Source organism: Thermobia domestica, chromosome 4 (assembly GCF_964235325.1).
Source record: "Thermobia domestica chromosome 4, izTheDome1.hap1.1, whole genome shotgun sequence".
NCBI classification, from domain to species: Eukaryota; Metazoa; Arthropoda; class Insecta; order Zygentoma; family Lepismatidae; genus Thermobia; species Thermobia domestica.
In genome coordinates, this window is record NC_137457.1 from 33,965,398 (window position 1) to 33,982,881 (window position 17,484).

General features: G+C 31.7%; 1 protein-coding gene across 1 annotated transcript in view; it reads right to left on the reverse strand.

Moving 5' to 3' along the window:
• LOC145682723 (uncharacterized) overlaps positions 1 to 17,484 on the reverse strand; it is a 130,977-nt gene that overhangs the window by 20,305 nt on the left and 93,188 nt on the right. The window contains exons 11-16 of the mRNA XM_081754108.1: positions 17,339 to 17,353; positions 14,607 to 14,648; positions 13,000 to 13,041; positions 10,893 to 10,907; positions 8,162 to 8,203; positions 6,555 to 6,596 (exon numbers count right to left, since the gene is read on the reverse strand). Of these exons, the coding sequence (XP_081610234.1) occupies positions 6,555 to 6,596; positions 8,162 to 8,203; positions 10,893 to 10,907; positions 13,000 to 13,041; positions 14,607 to 14,648; positions 17,339 to 17,353 (198 nt within the window). The remainder of the gene's footprint in view (positions 1 to 6,554; positions 6,597 to 8,161; positions 8,204 to 10,892; positions 10,908 to 12,999; positions 13,042 to 14,606; positions 14,649 to 17,338; positions 17,354 to 17,484) is intronic.

Sequence of the window (17,484 nt, forward strand, 5' to 3'; positions counted from 1 at the left end):
AAGTTGCATTAACTTAATAACTTTAATGCAAAGAAAGTTGCAAAAATATGATAAAATAAGTAAAATACATTTCTATTGAATGCTTTCAGCGTTGAAGGTTATTCGGTTAAACAATGTCGCAGAATACATTTGTAGTTTTGACTCTAATCTCATAACTGTATTGAGCTCTATTTACTTTGTAAACTGTGACAAAAGTAAATGAATTGTTTTTATATAGCCATACATAAAATTATTTAATGATTTTACTGACACAAATTAATTTAAGACGAATTTTTAGAATGTTAAGCATTTTTGACATTTTATAAGCTTTGTTTTCTATTGTGGTTAACAACAAGTGAAGAGAGGGAGATTATATATTGAAGTGTAAGATGCTTTAGACAACAACCGAAAATACTAATGACATCTAATATATATTGAAGTGTAAGATGGTTTAGACAACAACCGAAAATACTAATGACGTCTATTAAGGAACTGTAATGAAATGTTTAGGAATGCATGCACTGTGTCACTTATACAAACATACAGGGTGTCTTGAAAGTCCGTTATCACCCCTGCAAAATTGCAAACAGTGAGACAAATGTCCAAACAGAAAAACACCTGTTTGATCATTTTAAATGTACAACGTAACAAAACAAAAAGTGTTGTCCCACGGCCACCCGAAGGGTTCTACGCGGGGATCAAAAATTGCAAATGGTAAGTGGCCGAGTACGATTTTCTTGTAAAGCTGTTGGGAAAGGAATGAATATGGGACAAGTCTCAGCTCTCTAAAATAATCTCGTAAAAAACAGTGGCCGGTCAAAATGTCAGCATAAACGTAATTGTCAAATCTATGGCCACCACCATAAATTCAAACGGTGATAAAGAAGCGGAAACAGGAAAACGCGTGTGTCATCATTTCAAAATCACAGCGACTGAAAGTAATAATATTTATCTCTAGGTCCTTCAGAGCGTCTCAGATGGTGTACTGCTAAAAATTTTCAAATCGCAAGAGCCGGTGTCGGTTAAGTAGCATATCGTTTGAAGCTGTTGTTAAATAAAAGCAGATGGAAAAAATATGAACGCTCTACGATAACACTGTGCAAACATTTTTATTTTAAGTCTTCTTTTTACAATTGCGTTTTATAGGCCCTATTGTTTTCAGTTCATTTCGTGTACGCAACGTAAAGCAAGGAAGTGCACCCACTGTTTAATTTTGCTTTGAAGGTCTATTAATGGAATGTAGGTCAAAATTTCCACAGACAAATCTCCCACACACAAAAAAAGTCAAAACGTCCACACAATCGGTCATACCTCCCACACAAACAAACTAATCTCCCAAATGCACGAACGTTCATAGTTCCCACAGCCAAAATCCCCACACTCAAGAAATGTCAAAACGCCCACAGAAATGTAATAAACACCCACACATAGCAACGATCACAATCCACACATAAATGGAATAAACTCCGAAACGCAGAAATTTTGACAACCACCACACAAATGGAGAAAACTCCCAAACAATCGGACAAATCTCACACACTTTGAAATGATCCTGGTTGCGCGTCTTGTAAGTTTCACAAGCTGAAAACAATAAAAAGAAATAAAAGAGTGTTTTGTTAGCTCGCGCATTTGGAAGATTTTTCTATTTGTTGGGAATTATGACATATTGTGTGGGTGTTTTCACATTCCCTGAAAGTGGCAGTTTTCCCCATTTGTTGGCCGTTTGTGACAATTTCTGAGTGTGCGAGATTTGTCAATTTGTGCGGCAGATTTGTCCGTTTATGTAAAGATTGTGACCATTGCTATGTGTATGAGTTTTATCCTTTTGTGTAGGAGTTATCACTGTTGGGAGTTATGGCCGCTTACATGTGTGGAAATTTTATCTGTGAAAGTTATGACCATATCTCCATTTGGGAGATTTGTCCATTTGTGTGAGAGTTATGGCCGATTATGTGGGCGTTTTGACATTTTGTGAGTGTGTGAGTTTTGGCTGTGATAGTTATGACAGTTCGTGAATTTGCGAAATTTGTCCATTTGTGACAAGAATTTTGGCTGTGGGAGGTTTGATCTGCTCCCTATTAATGTGTAAAGAAAGAAAGAACAATACAAAGAAAGAAAGAAAATAAAAGAAACAATAAAAAAGAAAAACAGAGAAAGACATATATTACACGTAGAAATGGAGGAATGTTTGTATGTCAGCGGAAATTACTAATTATGGTCGTACAAGAAACTGTAATATGCTTGGTCCGAATACATGTACGGTGAAATTCGTATGGTTGTTTAATTGTAAGTTTTTCCATTTTCACCAAATATCGCATCCGATAGCATCGGAATGATTTGAATATAGTCTGAAACCGATTTCCTAGAGATTTCCATTTGACAAAAATACTAAATCCTAATTTATTTTTCATGCCCATTGAATGACTACTTAATACACATTTAGTTATCTGTTTTTGGCAGGGGTCAAGCTGATCGAATCAATGGTGAAGCGCCGTGGGTGCTAGCCAAAAGAGAGAAAGTCGAAAGTAAAGCTCAGAAAATCTGAAATTGCTTTATTCCAAATAAGGCATGATGTCTGTTAATGATATCATCTGTATGAAGCGTATCACGTAATAAACTCATTTCGTAAGGTTCGTCACTATCACATTCTCTCCTATTAATTCAAGAAACAAAAGGCTTCTGGCAAAACATAGCATAAATCTTTTTTGTTTGAATCATTTCATACTTGATAATCCAAACAGTGAGCATAATTACCACTATTCTACATTATATGTTAAGTAGTATGTTCTATACTCAAAGATGTCAAATGTTACTTTTTTCTTCCTATTATTTCTAAATTTTATTTTATTTTATTATATTTCTATATTTAATTAGACACGATTATTACCAAAGGGCAGAATCTCACAGTAGTGTTTCCTTTCTTTCTGTTGAGTACAAGATAAAAGTGAAAAGAAACTAAAACCCAACTATAGAATGAAGATCTAAAACGCAAGATGTTTGCACAGTGTTCATGTAGAATATCCAAACTTGTTACATCTGCTTTCATCTAACAACAGCTTTCAAACGATACGTACTTTACCGTCTTTGAAATTCTTAGTAGAACGAGAAGTTGGTTTTTGATTATGTGTGGGAAAGGAAGCGCTAGCAACTGGTGAAGAATCTAAACTACTGACTGGTAGATTGTGGTCACAAAGTGAATGAAGTAGGTGCTGTAATTCTACATAATCACGCTTTTCCATAAGTTCTTGCGCCTTTTAAAAGTTATGCAAGTGTGACTGCAAAGCTAATGTTTCTAAGGCAATTTTTTGTGCAAAAAAAAACGTTACAGCTAAAGATATACATTTTTTTTCTGTTCCTCAGTGGCCTGAGGCATAACTTAACGAATAACTTCTAATTGTCTTAAAATATGTATCAATTGGTTCATTTCGTCCAGCTGATTCTGAAAAATTTCCAATACAGCCCTACAAATGCCCGTAATTTTGGCCTACTTAAATCGATTAATTTTGTTATTAATTGTTTGTAATTGAGTGTGTCCAATTAGTTTTGTGACTTTAACTGCAACACTAAATAAGAGCCAAGTCCTGAAGGTACACACATATCCAAAAGTATTGTCGCATGTCTGTAAATATGTGTTGGAATTTAATTTTATAATGAATTCGCCCGTTATTTTCTATAATGTTAGTAAGTTTATAATCGGCAAAGGCAGGTATGTGGCAAATCCTATGCTGAAAGGGCTGTAAGTATGTACAATAAAACTAAAATAAAAGTTTTTATTTCATTTGGCAACATCTAGTTTTACTCATTCTAATTTTGATATTTATAATTTTTTTTATGAAATTTACCACAAGTATACATTTCCCGATTATAGACGCAGTCTCAGTAATAAACGTTTGACACTAAAAAGTGAATATATGTCATAATGCTACTGACATTCTAATGATACGTTTAGGAATACCAATCACACAGGTCCACGATTTTGTTTTAAAAATTCGATTTTATGAAAGTGGCTTATTTCTATGATTTTCGGTGTGCTGAAATCGGCACTGAAGTCCGTTTTTCTCTATCAATTGCAGTGTTTTTTTTTATTTTAAAAACCATGTTACAATATAAGAATTGTGTAGTATGCAGGCTTACAAACATAAACTACACCTGCAACAAATTGTGTTTGTTTATAATTATAATTTATTTAATTCATAAAGATAAATAAATGAATAAATAAAATAATTACATAAAAAACTCAAATAAACGTTAAATAACAAAAACGATATTTTCTATTTCATAGACTTGTAAGGAGAAGTGATGTTTGTCAACAGAGACTTTTTGTCTTACTTTAAAAGACATTCATCAAAGTTTCCCCGTAGTTTTATGCGGTACGAAACAATATACACATCAAAACAGAAATGCTTGGAAGCCACTGAAGGATTTTTCCAGTAAGTATACTTACTAGAACTTCACAGATATTAGAAGACAGTAAATGTATTATTTAAGAAAAGTATGACGAGTACGTTGAACACATAAGATTTGATACTAGTAAAACCCTAAGCGTTTCTGGACCGTAATAAATATCAAAGAAATAGTTCTCGCATACCGACAGAACTGACCTAAAAAGATACTTGTTTAAATGAAGAAGACAATTCAAAGGTGTTTAATTAGTTTTTGGCTTTTCTTCATTTCCTCCCACCTATTCTTCCTTCCTCTTCCCTCTTCAATTTGTCTATTCTGAGTTTGTCTTCTATCAGCACCACACCAACTGAAGTACTCTCTCTTCTCCTGTTATAACCCTACCAAGGCGCCTTAGGCCCAGATAATATTTATACTTGTTTCCTGCGCAGTGTTACCAGTTCAATTTCTCAACCTCTTTCGTATTCACTAAATCATTTTCTCGCAGGTATCTTTCCCATACGTAGTAAAGAGCTATCACTCCTGTTCACAGGTATGGTAAAAATAAAAATGATGTGTCTTCCTATTGACCTATTTTTTTATTACCACCGCTTTCACTTTTTTCTGAAAGGAATCAAAAAAGGGGCTCTTTCAATTTGTTGCTCCACTTATAAACGCCTCGCAAAACAGTTTTCCCCAGGAAAATCTTGTCTTACTAATTAACAAGTTCTGTCTGATGCTGTTACCAGCGACTCAAAAAAGCTCTTAGCTCGAGATTATATATTTGAATCTGACTAACGTTTTACATTCTTTTCCAAACCATCCTCATATATACAAACTCACTTTTAGACTCAATTAAATGTTAAATAACATAAAATTCTAGAAACATATCTCAGTAATACGCCACAACTAGTTTCAGTTTCAGGTTACTTTTCTGAATTTATTCCCGTAACTTCTGGAGCACGTCAAGGCGGTGTTCTGTGTCCACTTCTATTCCTATTATACTTAGACGATCTGCCGTCCTTGTTTACAAAGACCTCTACCAATTTCCGTCTATTTGAGGATGATTGCAAACTATACAGACAAGTTCAATCACAGTTCAACGTTCTTGCTTTTCAGTATGAAGCTTCAATTCCTCCCAACTGGTGTAAAGCTTGGAAAATAACTTAAACATCGAAGAATGTTCCCTTAAGATTTCTCTATTAAGGAACCTAAAAACTGCATTTGCAAAATTCGTGATCAGAAAACAAATCCTGTAACCTCTTTCAGAGATCTTGGTGCTATCGTTGACAGTAAGCTTCTTTTGCAGATCATATTAGCACAATATGCTATGAGTAAACTGGCACTTCTTTATCGTTTCACTAACATCAAAAAGATCTAATTCTTTGAGTTTATTCTATATATCATATGTTGTTCTCAGTATTGAGTGTTGTTCTCCAATCTGTTCTATCCTCTGCCCTACCCATTAAAAATAAATTATGTAACCAATTTCATTTTATCCATTGTATTCTATCGAGTTCCTCACCTCCGAACGCTTAAAAAATTACGTTTAAAATCCCTCAATATCAAGTCTATCCTAACGACAAACAGGATTTCTGATCTAATTATTTTGTATGCGGGGATGTTGCAGATGAAGTAGTTGAATCTTGAATAAGAGGAAAATAAAAGAAATAATTTAATTTTTTTTAATTTTTTTTTACAGATTGATCTCCAAGAACATAGACTTTGACGACTCCATTCCGCCACGTGCTATATAATAAAAGTAACGTACATAAGGTAGGGAAAATAGTATGTATTTAGAAAAATGGAAGATTTATAATTATTGAGTGAAATTTGTAAACGAGTTGTTCCTTCTATTCATATTATATATATTAGCACCTAAAAGGAACTGTAATGAAAATAATATAGAGTCTGTCACAAAAGCAGAACTTAAAAAAAAACTGTTATATTGTTAATGTTGATCATTAAAGTTAGCTGTTAATTTTTATTGATTTAATGTTTAAAGAATTATGCTACATTAAGATTAACAATTCTTCTCAGTATATTTTGCTGATTGTGATTTTTCAATAACGAAACTACAGGTACCGTACCCCTCAAATTTGTTAAAATTTTACTTTTATAAGTATATATCCGTTGTAAATATATTTGTCAAATTCTTAAATATTCATATTTTAATATTCCAATGACAATCTTACCTTCTCCAGGTCCAAAAATACTGGATGAATGAGCTGGTATCCCTTAAAATAACAAAAATATTTCATACGTAGAATTCGTACCAGCACTTGATATTTTATATACATTAAGTAATTAACAGTAGATATATTATACAATCAAACATGACAAATACAGAATTTATCCCATAATAGGACGGGTCGAAAAAAGTTACTTTTTTAAAGATCGAATTCCTATAATTCCAAAAACATGGACTGTATATCTAAAGGTGTAACGGTAGAATCCTTTCTGAAATCTGTTCATAAATTCCCTCCGTTCATCAAGTTCGAAGTTACGTCAAATTAGCAAGAATCTTGCATTTTGAGACATCCTTTATAAATTTCAGTTTATTTCTTATAGTTCTAATATAGCGATAATATTTCATAGATAGCTAAAAATACACGTAAAGTAACTCGAAATCGGATACTACCGTCAGTTGGTGTATTCAGGTCAAAATTTCTTAAAATAGTTAAAAATAACTGCTTTGGGAATTTCTTGTATAAAATAGTGTTTACAAATTATTGAACGGAAATTTCTTCATTACAAAGAACATTAAGAATTCTTTTGATCAACTTCGCCAACTGGAAGTAAAGTACAAGAATCAGGATAAAGAAAGAGAGTAAGAAACACGACCTTGATACTGTTAAGTACCAAGATGATACTACATTTTCTGAGATTTGTTTAGAGAAAGAGATTACCGAAAATGTTGAATACAATAGTGAACGAAACTTACAAACACGATGTTCACCATCATAACCTCAAATGCGATTGAACCTGACTGCCATAGCTTTAACAAATGATAGGTCAGGTTGTCGGATACATTGAAGGCATCAGTTGCTTTCAGTATCTTATAATACTGTGCTTGAATGTGAGACATTCTTAGTTATAGACAAAAGTAATACCCAAATTGAAAGTCAGAAAATCAGAAGATCATTACAAAATAAATTCGATTTTTAACCTAAAGTTATATAATTTCATGGTAGGAAAGATAGAAACTGGTACAAGATAAGATAGGCTATAAAATTTACTGCTGAGTAAGAAAATACTATATATCCTTATTTCAAGAGGTTGATAGTCTGTTTATTGCCCATATAACACATAGAAATGGATCTAGGAAAAATATACATCTGAAGTATACAATTTACTTAAGAAATAAATCTTGACTGAAATGATATTTTTTATCGACTGTGATGGTAACTAATACTTGAGGGAAAAGTCGCCTTATGTATAATATATATAGCATGGTAAAAAAAATCTAAACCAGAACTATTCACAATTGAGAAAACTGGCCACTTCGTCACTCACATGAGTTACATTTATTTGTTATTAGTTTTCGTCTTCGAAGAGTTTACGTTCACTGAAGATATATTTTGACTGGTAAGTGTGAAATATAACAGAAATAAAACGTGCGAAGGAAATTTGAGTTACGCTTATCGATAAACAAATAATGGATGCTCTTATATAATACATGAAATATGAAAAAGATATATTAATGTTTTAATATCCAACTAAGGGAAAACGCGAAGTATTTTTGAAAACATATACAAGAATCAAATATTTAATTTAACTGAAATGTTTAATTTGTTCTTACCTGGTTCAGCTGGAGGTAAACATGGTTCTTGAGTAGTTGTACCTTAAAAACATTATTGGATTACATTGGGTAATTATATTATAAGTAACTAACACTGTATTAATTGGTCAAAGGAATATTAGTCCCTTGATATGTTAGAGGAACATTGCCATATTCGGTAGAATTTTAACAATTAATGTATATCAAACATACTGAATAAACCGAAGCTAGAATACACATGGTTCCGTTATTGTGTTACTGCAGATGTGTATATCTGTTGGGATATTAGGTCGATTAGGGTGAATTTATTTTTACATATTTGTGTGTTTATTAAAATGAAAACCATGTAGTTGAAAAAAATGTTCTACCAAGCGTCTTGAACTTTGATTAACACTATTAAGCTATATACGAAATTTACCAAAATTATCGAATTATTATTAGCAAAGAACATAAACCACCAATTCACGACCAATTATCATGTTGAGACTTCCCATCATAATACGTATTATTGATCTATCTATAAATGTTCAAATAATACTTAAGTATTTTCTGTTTTATCTGAGATAAATATTACATAGGGCCTAATAGTGAAAAATTCTTCTACTGTTATAGAAGGCAGAATAATAACAAACTCATATCAGGATAGGATATCCACTTTTACACGTTTACCTAAATGATAAGTATTCTACGGTTTGTTCATGAAAATATATATAATTCATTAATTAAATACGCTATCCGGGCTTTTTTATATGTAGTATTATTCCTGATACAAAAGAAATTGGGAACAAACTGGCATAAATGCAATAGATACAGTGTAGTCGCTAAAAGGGATAAACTTAGGAAACACCTACCTTAAAAACAAAAGAGGTAAACTTTCAGAAACATTTTAAAAACCTTGGGGGAAGGTATGGAAAATTGACCTGTTAACCTTCTCCTTCTACTACATGGTAGTGATACAGATACTTTCTCCGAAATCTGGTGTTGCCAAGAAATTCAAGCTAGCTGACAATTTTCGACCAGAGTGGTGAGTATTCTTGTCCGTCACTTGAGAAATGTTTTGGCGAAAAAGAAAAGAAAAAATGATTAGCGTAGAAAATCCAAATGGTTTGTATTGTTGTGTTATTTGACAGTGGAAAAATCTTCTTTCTTCCTTTGGAGAGGAATGAACGATATGCAGGAATATTGGTTAATGTGCTTATTTTTCTCCTTCCCTACTTTAGAGTGTGCATTCTTTTAAATTTATAAACATGAATACATCTATTGGGAAAGAAGGATGGAATTTTAATCTATACAAAGTACTCTTGAATTATAATCAAATAATATCTTAAATGTAGGATGTAAAAGTATCTAACTTTCTCATTAACATAATAGATAAGGCAATATGAGATCAGAAATTTATGAATAATGTATTTTAATTATATTTTGCATTTTATTACATTATATTTAATTACTTTATTACATAATTACATTATGTTACATCGATTGCTTTATATAATTCTACACCAGAGCATAGGTCGTCTTAATTTTCTTTAACTGATTTTCCTTGTGACACCAGAAGAACATTACTATAGTATTAAATTTTCTTCTTTCTCTTCCTTATTCGATAAAGATAAGAAAGATGTCTAATGCTGTGTTCAGGTTGACAGAAAGCTAGTCTGAAAATGAAAGAGTAAAACGAAGACAATTCCATCCAGTCGCTAAAGTGAGTGCTGAAAATATAGGGAAGAGAAGGAGAAGGATGTTAAGTGCGTTCTGGAGAAGTTGTATTATAACGAATACGAAAGAGGGTATGACAACAAGAAGAAGAGAAAAAGTAAGCGAGAGTAAGCGAGAAAAATAATAGAATGAATTTAACCTTAATCCTTGACTGATCTCAATTCCAAGCAATATGAATAGTTCTTAAATTTCAAATGCAACATACAAGCACAGACTCATACATAAAACATTTTTCAGGAAAATCAGAATGTTTTGCAGAAATTGTTAATTAGTTAGATTTGAGATTAGTGTCACTTTCACCAGAAATAATATATGAAACGTCTTTGTACAGCTTAGTGTGGGATCCGAAGATGAGCTCTTGCCAGGAATCGCACGCCGGAGGTGTGTACGCTATTTACAGAGCTCACAGAAGCAGTTGTGACACACATTTCTTACATTGAGAGATGCATTTATTTTCTTATCTTTCACCGAGTTCAATCACAACACCAACAGAGGATTGGTAATTCTTAAATATTAACTACACCAATATTATTATATCATTAATAATAATATGGTAAATTTTACTTCATCGAACAAAATGATACATACGCGAGATGAGATGGAGAAAAATTTTCGTGACGAGATACATTACGAAACAGAACTCTTCCAGTAGAATCAAATATACTATTCGAGATAAGACAGCCCAAAATCTATTCTCTTAGGCAATACTGCAAGCACACATCATGTGTAATAGTAGAAAATTTACCATAAATATACATTTCAAGATTAAACACATAGTGTCAATATTAAACGTTTGACACTAAAAAGTCAATACATGTCATCATGCTACTGACATTCTAATGACACGTTTGGAATACCAATCACACAGGTCCACGTTTTTTTTTTAAAAAAATCGATTTGATTAAAGTGGCTTATGTTTGTGATTTTCCGTGTGCTGAAATCGAAACTGAACTCCGTTTTTCTCCATGAATTACAGTGTTTTTTTTAAAAAACCATGTTACAATATAAGAAGTGTGTAGCATGCAGGCATACATACCTGAATAAATTACACCTGCAACAAATTGTGTTTATTTATAATTACAATTTATTTAATTCATAAAGATAAATAAATGAATAAATAAAATAATTACATAAAAACTCAAATACATTTTAAATAACAAGAATAACATGTTCTACTTCGTAGAGTTGTAAGCAGCAGCGATGTTTCTCCGTATGGATTTCTTGTCTTCCCTTAAAAGACATTCTTCAAAGTTTCCCCGTAGTTTAATGAGCAACTAAAATATATACTTCCGAACAAAAATGCTTCAAAGCCATTGAAGGGTTTTCCCAGTAAGTATACTTACAAGAACTTTACAGATATTAGAACAAATAGTAAATATATTATGAAAAGGAAATATGAGGAGTACATTGAACACATAAGATTTGTTACTAGTAAAACCCTAAGCGTTTTTAGACCCTAATAAATATCGAAGAAATAGTTCTCGAATACCGACAGAACTTACCTAAAAAGATACTTGTTTAAATGAAGAAGACTATTCAAAGGTGTTTAATTAGTTTTTGGCTTTTCTTCATTTCCTCCCACCTATTCTTCCTTCCTCTTCCCTCTTCAATTTGTCTATTCTGAGTTTGTCTTCTATCAGCACCACACAAACTGAAGTACTCTCTCTTCTCCTGTTATAGCCCTACCAAGGCGCCTTAGACCCAGATAATATTTATACTTGTTTCCTGCGCAGTGTTACCAGTTCAATTTCTCAACCTCTTTCGTATTCACTAAATCATTTTCTCGCAGGTATCTTTCCCATACGTAGGAAAGAGCTATCCCTCCTGTTCACAAGTATGGTAAAAATAAAAATGATGTGCCTTTCTATTGACCTATTTTTTGTATTACCACCACTTTCACTTATTTCTGAAAGGAACCAAAAACTCTCTCTTTCAATTTGTTGCTTCATTTATAAACGCCTCGCAACACGGTTTTTCCCAGGAAATTCTTGTCTTAATAATTTATAAGTTCTTCTGTATGATGCTGTTGCCAGCGACTCAAAAAAGGTCTTAGCTCGAGATTATATATTTGAATCTGACTAACGTTTTATATTCTGTTCCAAACCATCTTCATATAGACAACCTCAGTTTTAGATTCAATATACATGCTAAATTACATAAAATTCTAGATACCTATCTCAGTAATAAGACACGTCGACTTTTAATTTCAGGTTACTTTTCTGAATTTATTCCCGTAACTTCTGGAGTTCAAGGCAGTGTTCTGTGTCCACTTCTCTTCCTATTATACTTGGACGATCTGCCGTCATTTTTACAAAGACCTCTACCAATTTTCTTCTATTTGAGGATGATTGCAAACTCTACAGAAAAGTTCAACCAGAGATCAACGTTCTTGCTCTTCAGTATGAAGACTCAATTCTTCCCAACTGGTGTAAAGCTTGGAAAATTAACTTAAACATCGAGAAATGGGCTCTTATGTTTTCTGTAGTGAAGGAACCTAAAACCACTACAGGAAAATAAAAGAAATCATTTAAAATTTTAGAATTTTTTTACAGATTGATCTCTAAGAACATAGACTTTGGCGACTCCATTCCGCCACGTGCTATATAATAAAAGTAACGTACATAAGGTAGGGAAAATATGCACAAGAGAACACAGTAGAAAGCTCAAAAGATGGATTACAAATTGGTAAGTATTTAGATTACGATTTCAAAGGAGAATACCGCGTTCTGTGATAATAGTATGTATTTAGAAAAATGAAAGATTTATAATTATTGAGTGAAATTTGTAAACGAGTTGTTCCTTCTATTCATATTAATATATATTAGCACCTAAAAGGTACTGTAATGAAAATAATACAGAGTCTGTCACAAAAGCACAACTTAAAAAAAACTGTTATATTGTTAATGTTGATCATTAAAGTTAGCTGTTAATTTTTATTGATTTAATGTTTAAAGAATTATGCTACATTAAGATTAACAATTCTTCTCAGTATATTTTGCTGATTGTGATTTTTCAATAACGAAACTACAGGTACCGTACCCCTGAAACTTGCTAAATTTTACTTTTATAAGTATATATCCGTTGTAAATATATTTGTCAAATTCTTAAATATTCATATTTTAATATTCCAATGACAATCTTACCTTCTCCAGGTCCAAAAATACTGGATGAATGAGCTGGCATCCCTTAAAATGACAAAAATATTCCATACGTAGAATTTGTACCAGTACTTGATATTTTCATATACATTAAGTAATTAATAGTAGATATATTATACAATTGAACATGACAAATACAGAATTTATCCCATAATAGGACGGGTCGAAAAAAGTTACTTTTTTAAAGATCGAATTCCTATAATTCCAAAAACATGGACTGTATATCTAAAGGTCTAACGGTAGAATCCTTTCTGAAATCTGTTCATACATTCCCTCCGTTCATCAAGTTCGAAGTTACGTCAAATTAGCAAGAATCTTGCATTTTGAGACATCCTTTATAAATTCAGTTTATTTCTTATGGTTCTAATATAGCGATAATATTTCATAGATAGCTAAAAATACACGTAAAGTAACTCGAAATCGGATACTACCGTCAGTTGGTGTATTCAGGTCAAAATTTCTTAAAATAGTTAAAAATAACTGCTTTGGGAATTTCTTGTATAAAATAGTGTTTACAAATTATTGAACGGAAATTTCTTCATTACAAAGAACATTAAGAATTCTTTTGATCAACTTCGCCAACTGGAAGTAAAGTACAAGAATCAGGATAAAGGAAGAGAGTAAGAAACACGACCTTGATACTGTTAAGTACCAAGATGAAACTACATTTTCTGAGATTTGTTTAGAGAAAGAGATTACCGAAAATGTTGAATACAATAGTGAACGAAACTTATAAACACGATGTTCACCATCATAACCTCAAATGTGATTGAACCTGACTGCCATAGCTTTAACAAATGATAGGTTCAGGTTGTCGGATACATTGAAGGCATCAGTTGCTTTCAGTATCTTATAATACTGTGCTTGAATGTGAGACATTCTTAGTTATAGACAAAAGTAATATCCGAATTGAAAAGCAGAAAATCAGAAGATCATTACAAAATAAATTCGATTTTTAACCTAAAGTTATATAATTTGATGGTAGGAAAGATAGAAACTTGTACAAGATAAGATAGGCTATAAAATTTACTGCTGAGTAAGAAAATACTATATATCCTTATTTCAAGAGGTTGATAGTCTGTTTATTGCCCATATAACACATAAAAATGGATCTAGGAAAAATATACATCTGAAGTATACAATTTACTTAAGAAATAAATCTTGACTGAAATGATATTTTTTATCGACTGTGATGGTAACTAATACTTGAGGGAAAAGTCGTCTTATGTATAATATATATAGCATGGTAAAAAAATCTAAACCAGAACTATTCACAATTGAGAAAACTGGCCACTTCGTCAAACACATGAATTACATTTATTTGTTGTTTGTTTTCGTCTTCGAAGAGTTGACGTCCACTGAAGATATATTTTGACTGGTAAGTGTGAAATATAACAAAAATAAAACGTGTGAAGGAAATTTGAGTTACGCTTATCGATAAAGAAATAATGGATGCTCTTATATAATACATGAAATATGAGAAAGATATATTAATGTTTTAATATCCAACTAAGGGAAAACGCGAAGTATTTTTGAAAACATATACAAGAATCAAATATTTAATTTAACTGAAATGTTTAATTTGTTCTTACCTGGTTCAGCTGGAGGTAAACATGGTATTTGAGTAGTTGTACCTTAAAAACATTATTGGATTACATTGGGTAATTATATTATAAGTAACTAACACTGTATTAATTGGTCAAAGGAATATTAGTCCCTTGATATGTTAGATTAACATTGCCATATTCAGTAGAATTTTAACAGTTAATGTATATCAAACATACTGAATAAACCGAAGCTAGAATACACATGGTTCCGTTATTGTGTTACTACAGATGTGTATATCTGTTGGGATATTAGGTCGATTAGGGTGAATTTATTTTTACATATTTGTGTGTTTATTAAAATGAAAACCATGTAGTTGAAAAAAATGTTCTACCAAGCGTCTTGAACTTTGATTAACATTATTAAGCTATATATGAAATTTTCCAAAATTATCGAATTATTATTAGCAAAGAACATAAACCACCAATTCACGACCAATTATCATGTTGAGACTTCCCATCATAATACGTATTATTGATCTATCTATAAATGTTCAAATAATACTTAAGTATTTTCTGTTTTATCTGAGATAAATATTACATAGGGCCTAATAGTGAAAAATTCTTCTACTGTTATAGAAGGCAGAATAATAACAAACTCATATCAGGATAACATATCCACTTTAACACGTTTACCTAAATGATAAGTATTCTACGGTTTGTTCAAGAAAATTGATATAATTCATTAATTAAATACGCTATCCGGGCTTTCTTATATGTAGTATTATTCCTGATACAAAAGAAATTGGGAACAAACTGGCATAAATGCAATAGATACAGTGTAGTCGCTAAAAGGGATAAACTTAGGAAACACCTACCTTAAAAACAAAAGAGGTAAACTTTCAGAAACATTTTAGAAACCTTGGGGGAAGGTATGGAAAATTGACCTGTTAACCTTCTCCTTCTACTATATGGTAGTGATACAGATACTTTCTCCGAAATCTGGTGTTGCCAAGAAATTCAAGCTAGCTGACAATTTTCGACCAGAGTGGTGAGTATTCTTGTCCGTCACTTGAGAAATGTTTTGGCGAAAAAGAAAAGAAAAAATGATTAGCGTAGAAAATCCAAATGGTTTGTATTGTTGTGTTATTTGACAGTGGAAAAATCTTCTTTCTTCCTTTGGAGAGGAATGAACGATATGCAGGAATATTGGTTAATGTGTTTATTTTTTCCTTCCCTATTTTAGAGTGTGCATTCTTTTAAACTTATAAGCATGAATACATCTATTGGGAAAAAAGGATGGAATTTTAATCTATACAAAGTACTCTTGAATTATAATCAAATAATATCTTAAATGTAGGATGTAAAAGTATCTAACTTTCTCATTAACATAATAGGTAAGGCAACATGAGATCAGAAATTTATGAATAATGTATTTTAATTATATTTTGCATTTTATTACATTATATTTAATTACTTTATTACATAATTACATTATGTTACATCGATTGCTTTATATAATTCTACACCAGAGCATAGGTCGTCTTAATTAATTTTCTTTAACTGATTTTCCTTGTGACACCAGAAGAACATTACTATAGTATTAAATTTTCTTCTTTCTCTTCCTTATTCGATAAAGATAAGAAAGATGTCTAATGCTGTGTTCAGGTTGACAGAAAGCTAGTCTGAAAATGAAAGAGTAAAACGAAGAGAATTCCATCCAGCCGCTAAAGTGAGTGCTGAAAATATAGGGAAGAGAAGGAGAAGGATGTTAAGTGCGTTCTGGAGAAGTTGTATTATAACGAATACGAAAGAGGGTATGACAACAAGAAGAAGAGAAAAAGTAAGCGAGAGTAAGCGAGAAAAACAATAGAATGAATTTAACCTTAATCCTTGACTGATCTCAATTCCAAGCAATATGAAATGTTCTTAAATTTCAAATGCAACATACAAGCACAGACTCATACATAAAACATGTTTCATGAAAATCAGAATATTTTGCAGAAATTGTTAATTAGTTAGATTTGAGATTAGTGTCACTTTCACCAGAAATAATATATGAAACGTCATTGTACAGCTTAGTGTGGGATCCGAAGATGAGCTCTTGCCAGGAATCACACGCCGGAGGTGTGTACGCTATTTACAGAGCTCACAGAAGCAGTTGTGACACACATTTCTTACATTGAGAGATGCATTTATTTTCTTATCTTTCACCGAGTTCAATCACAACACCAACAGAGGATTGGTAATTCTTAAATATTAACTACACCAATATTATTATTTCATTAATAATAATATGGTAAATTTTACTTCATCGAACAAAATGACACATACGCGAGATGAGATGGAAAAAAATTTTCGTGACGAGATACATTACGAAACAGAACTCTTCCAGTAGAATCAAATATACTATTCGAGATAAGACAGCCCAAAATCTATTCTCTTAGGCAATACTGCAAGCACACATCATGTGTAATAGTAGAAAATTTACCATAAGTATACATTTCCCGATTATACACATAGTGTCAATATTAAACGTTTGACACTAAAAAGTCAATACATGTCATCATGCTACTGACATTCTAATGACACGTTTGGAATACCAATCACACAGGTCCATGTTTTTTTTAAAAAAAATCGATTTGATTAAAGTGGCTTATGTTTGTGATTTTCGGTGTGCTGAAATCGAAACTGAAGTCCGTTTTTCTCCATGAATTACAGTGTTTTTATTAAAAACCATGTTACAATATAAGAAGTGTGTAGCATGCAGGCATACATACCTGAATAAATTACACCTGCAACAAATTGTGTTTATTTATAATTACAATTTATTTAATTCATAAAGATAAATAAATGAATAAATAAAATAATTACATAAAAACTCAAATACATTTTAAATAACAAGAATAATATGTTCTACTTCGTA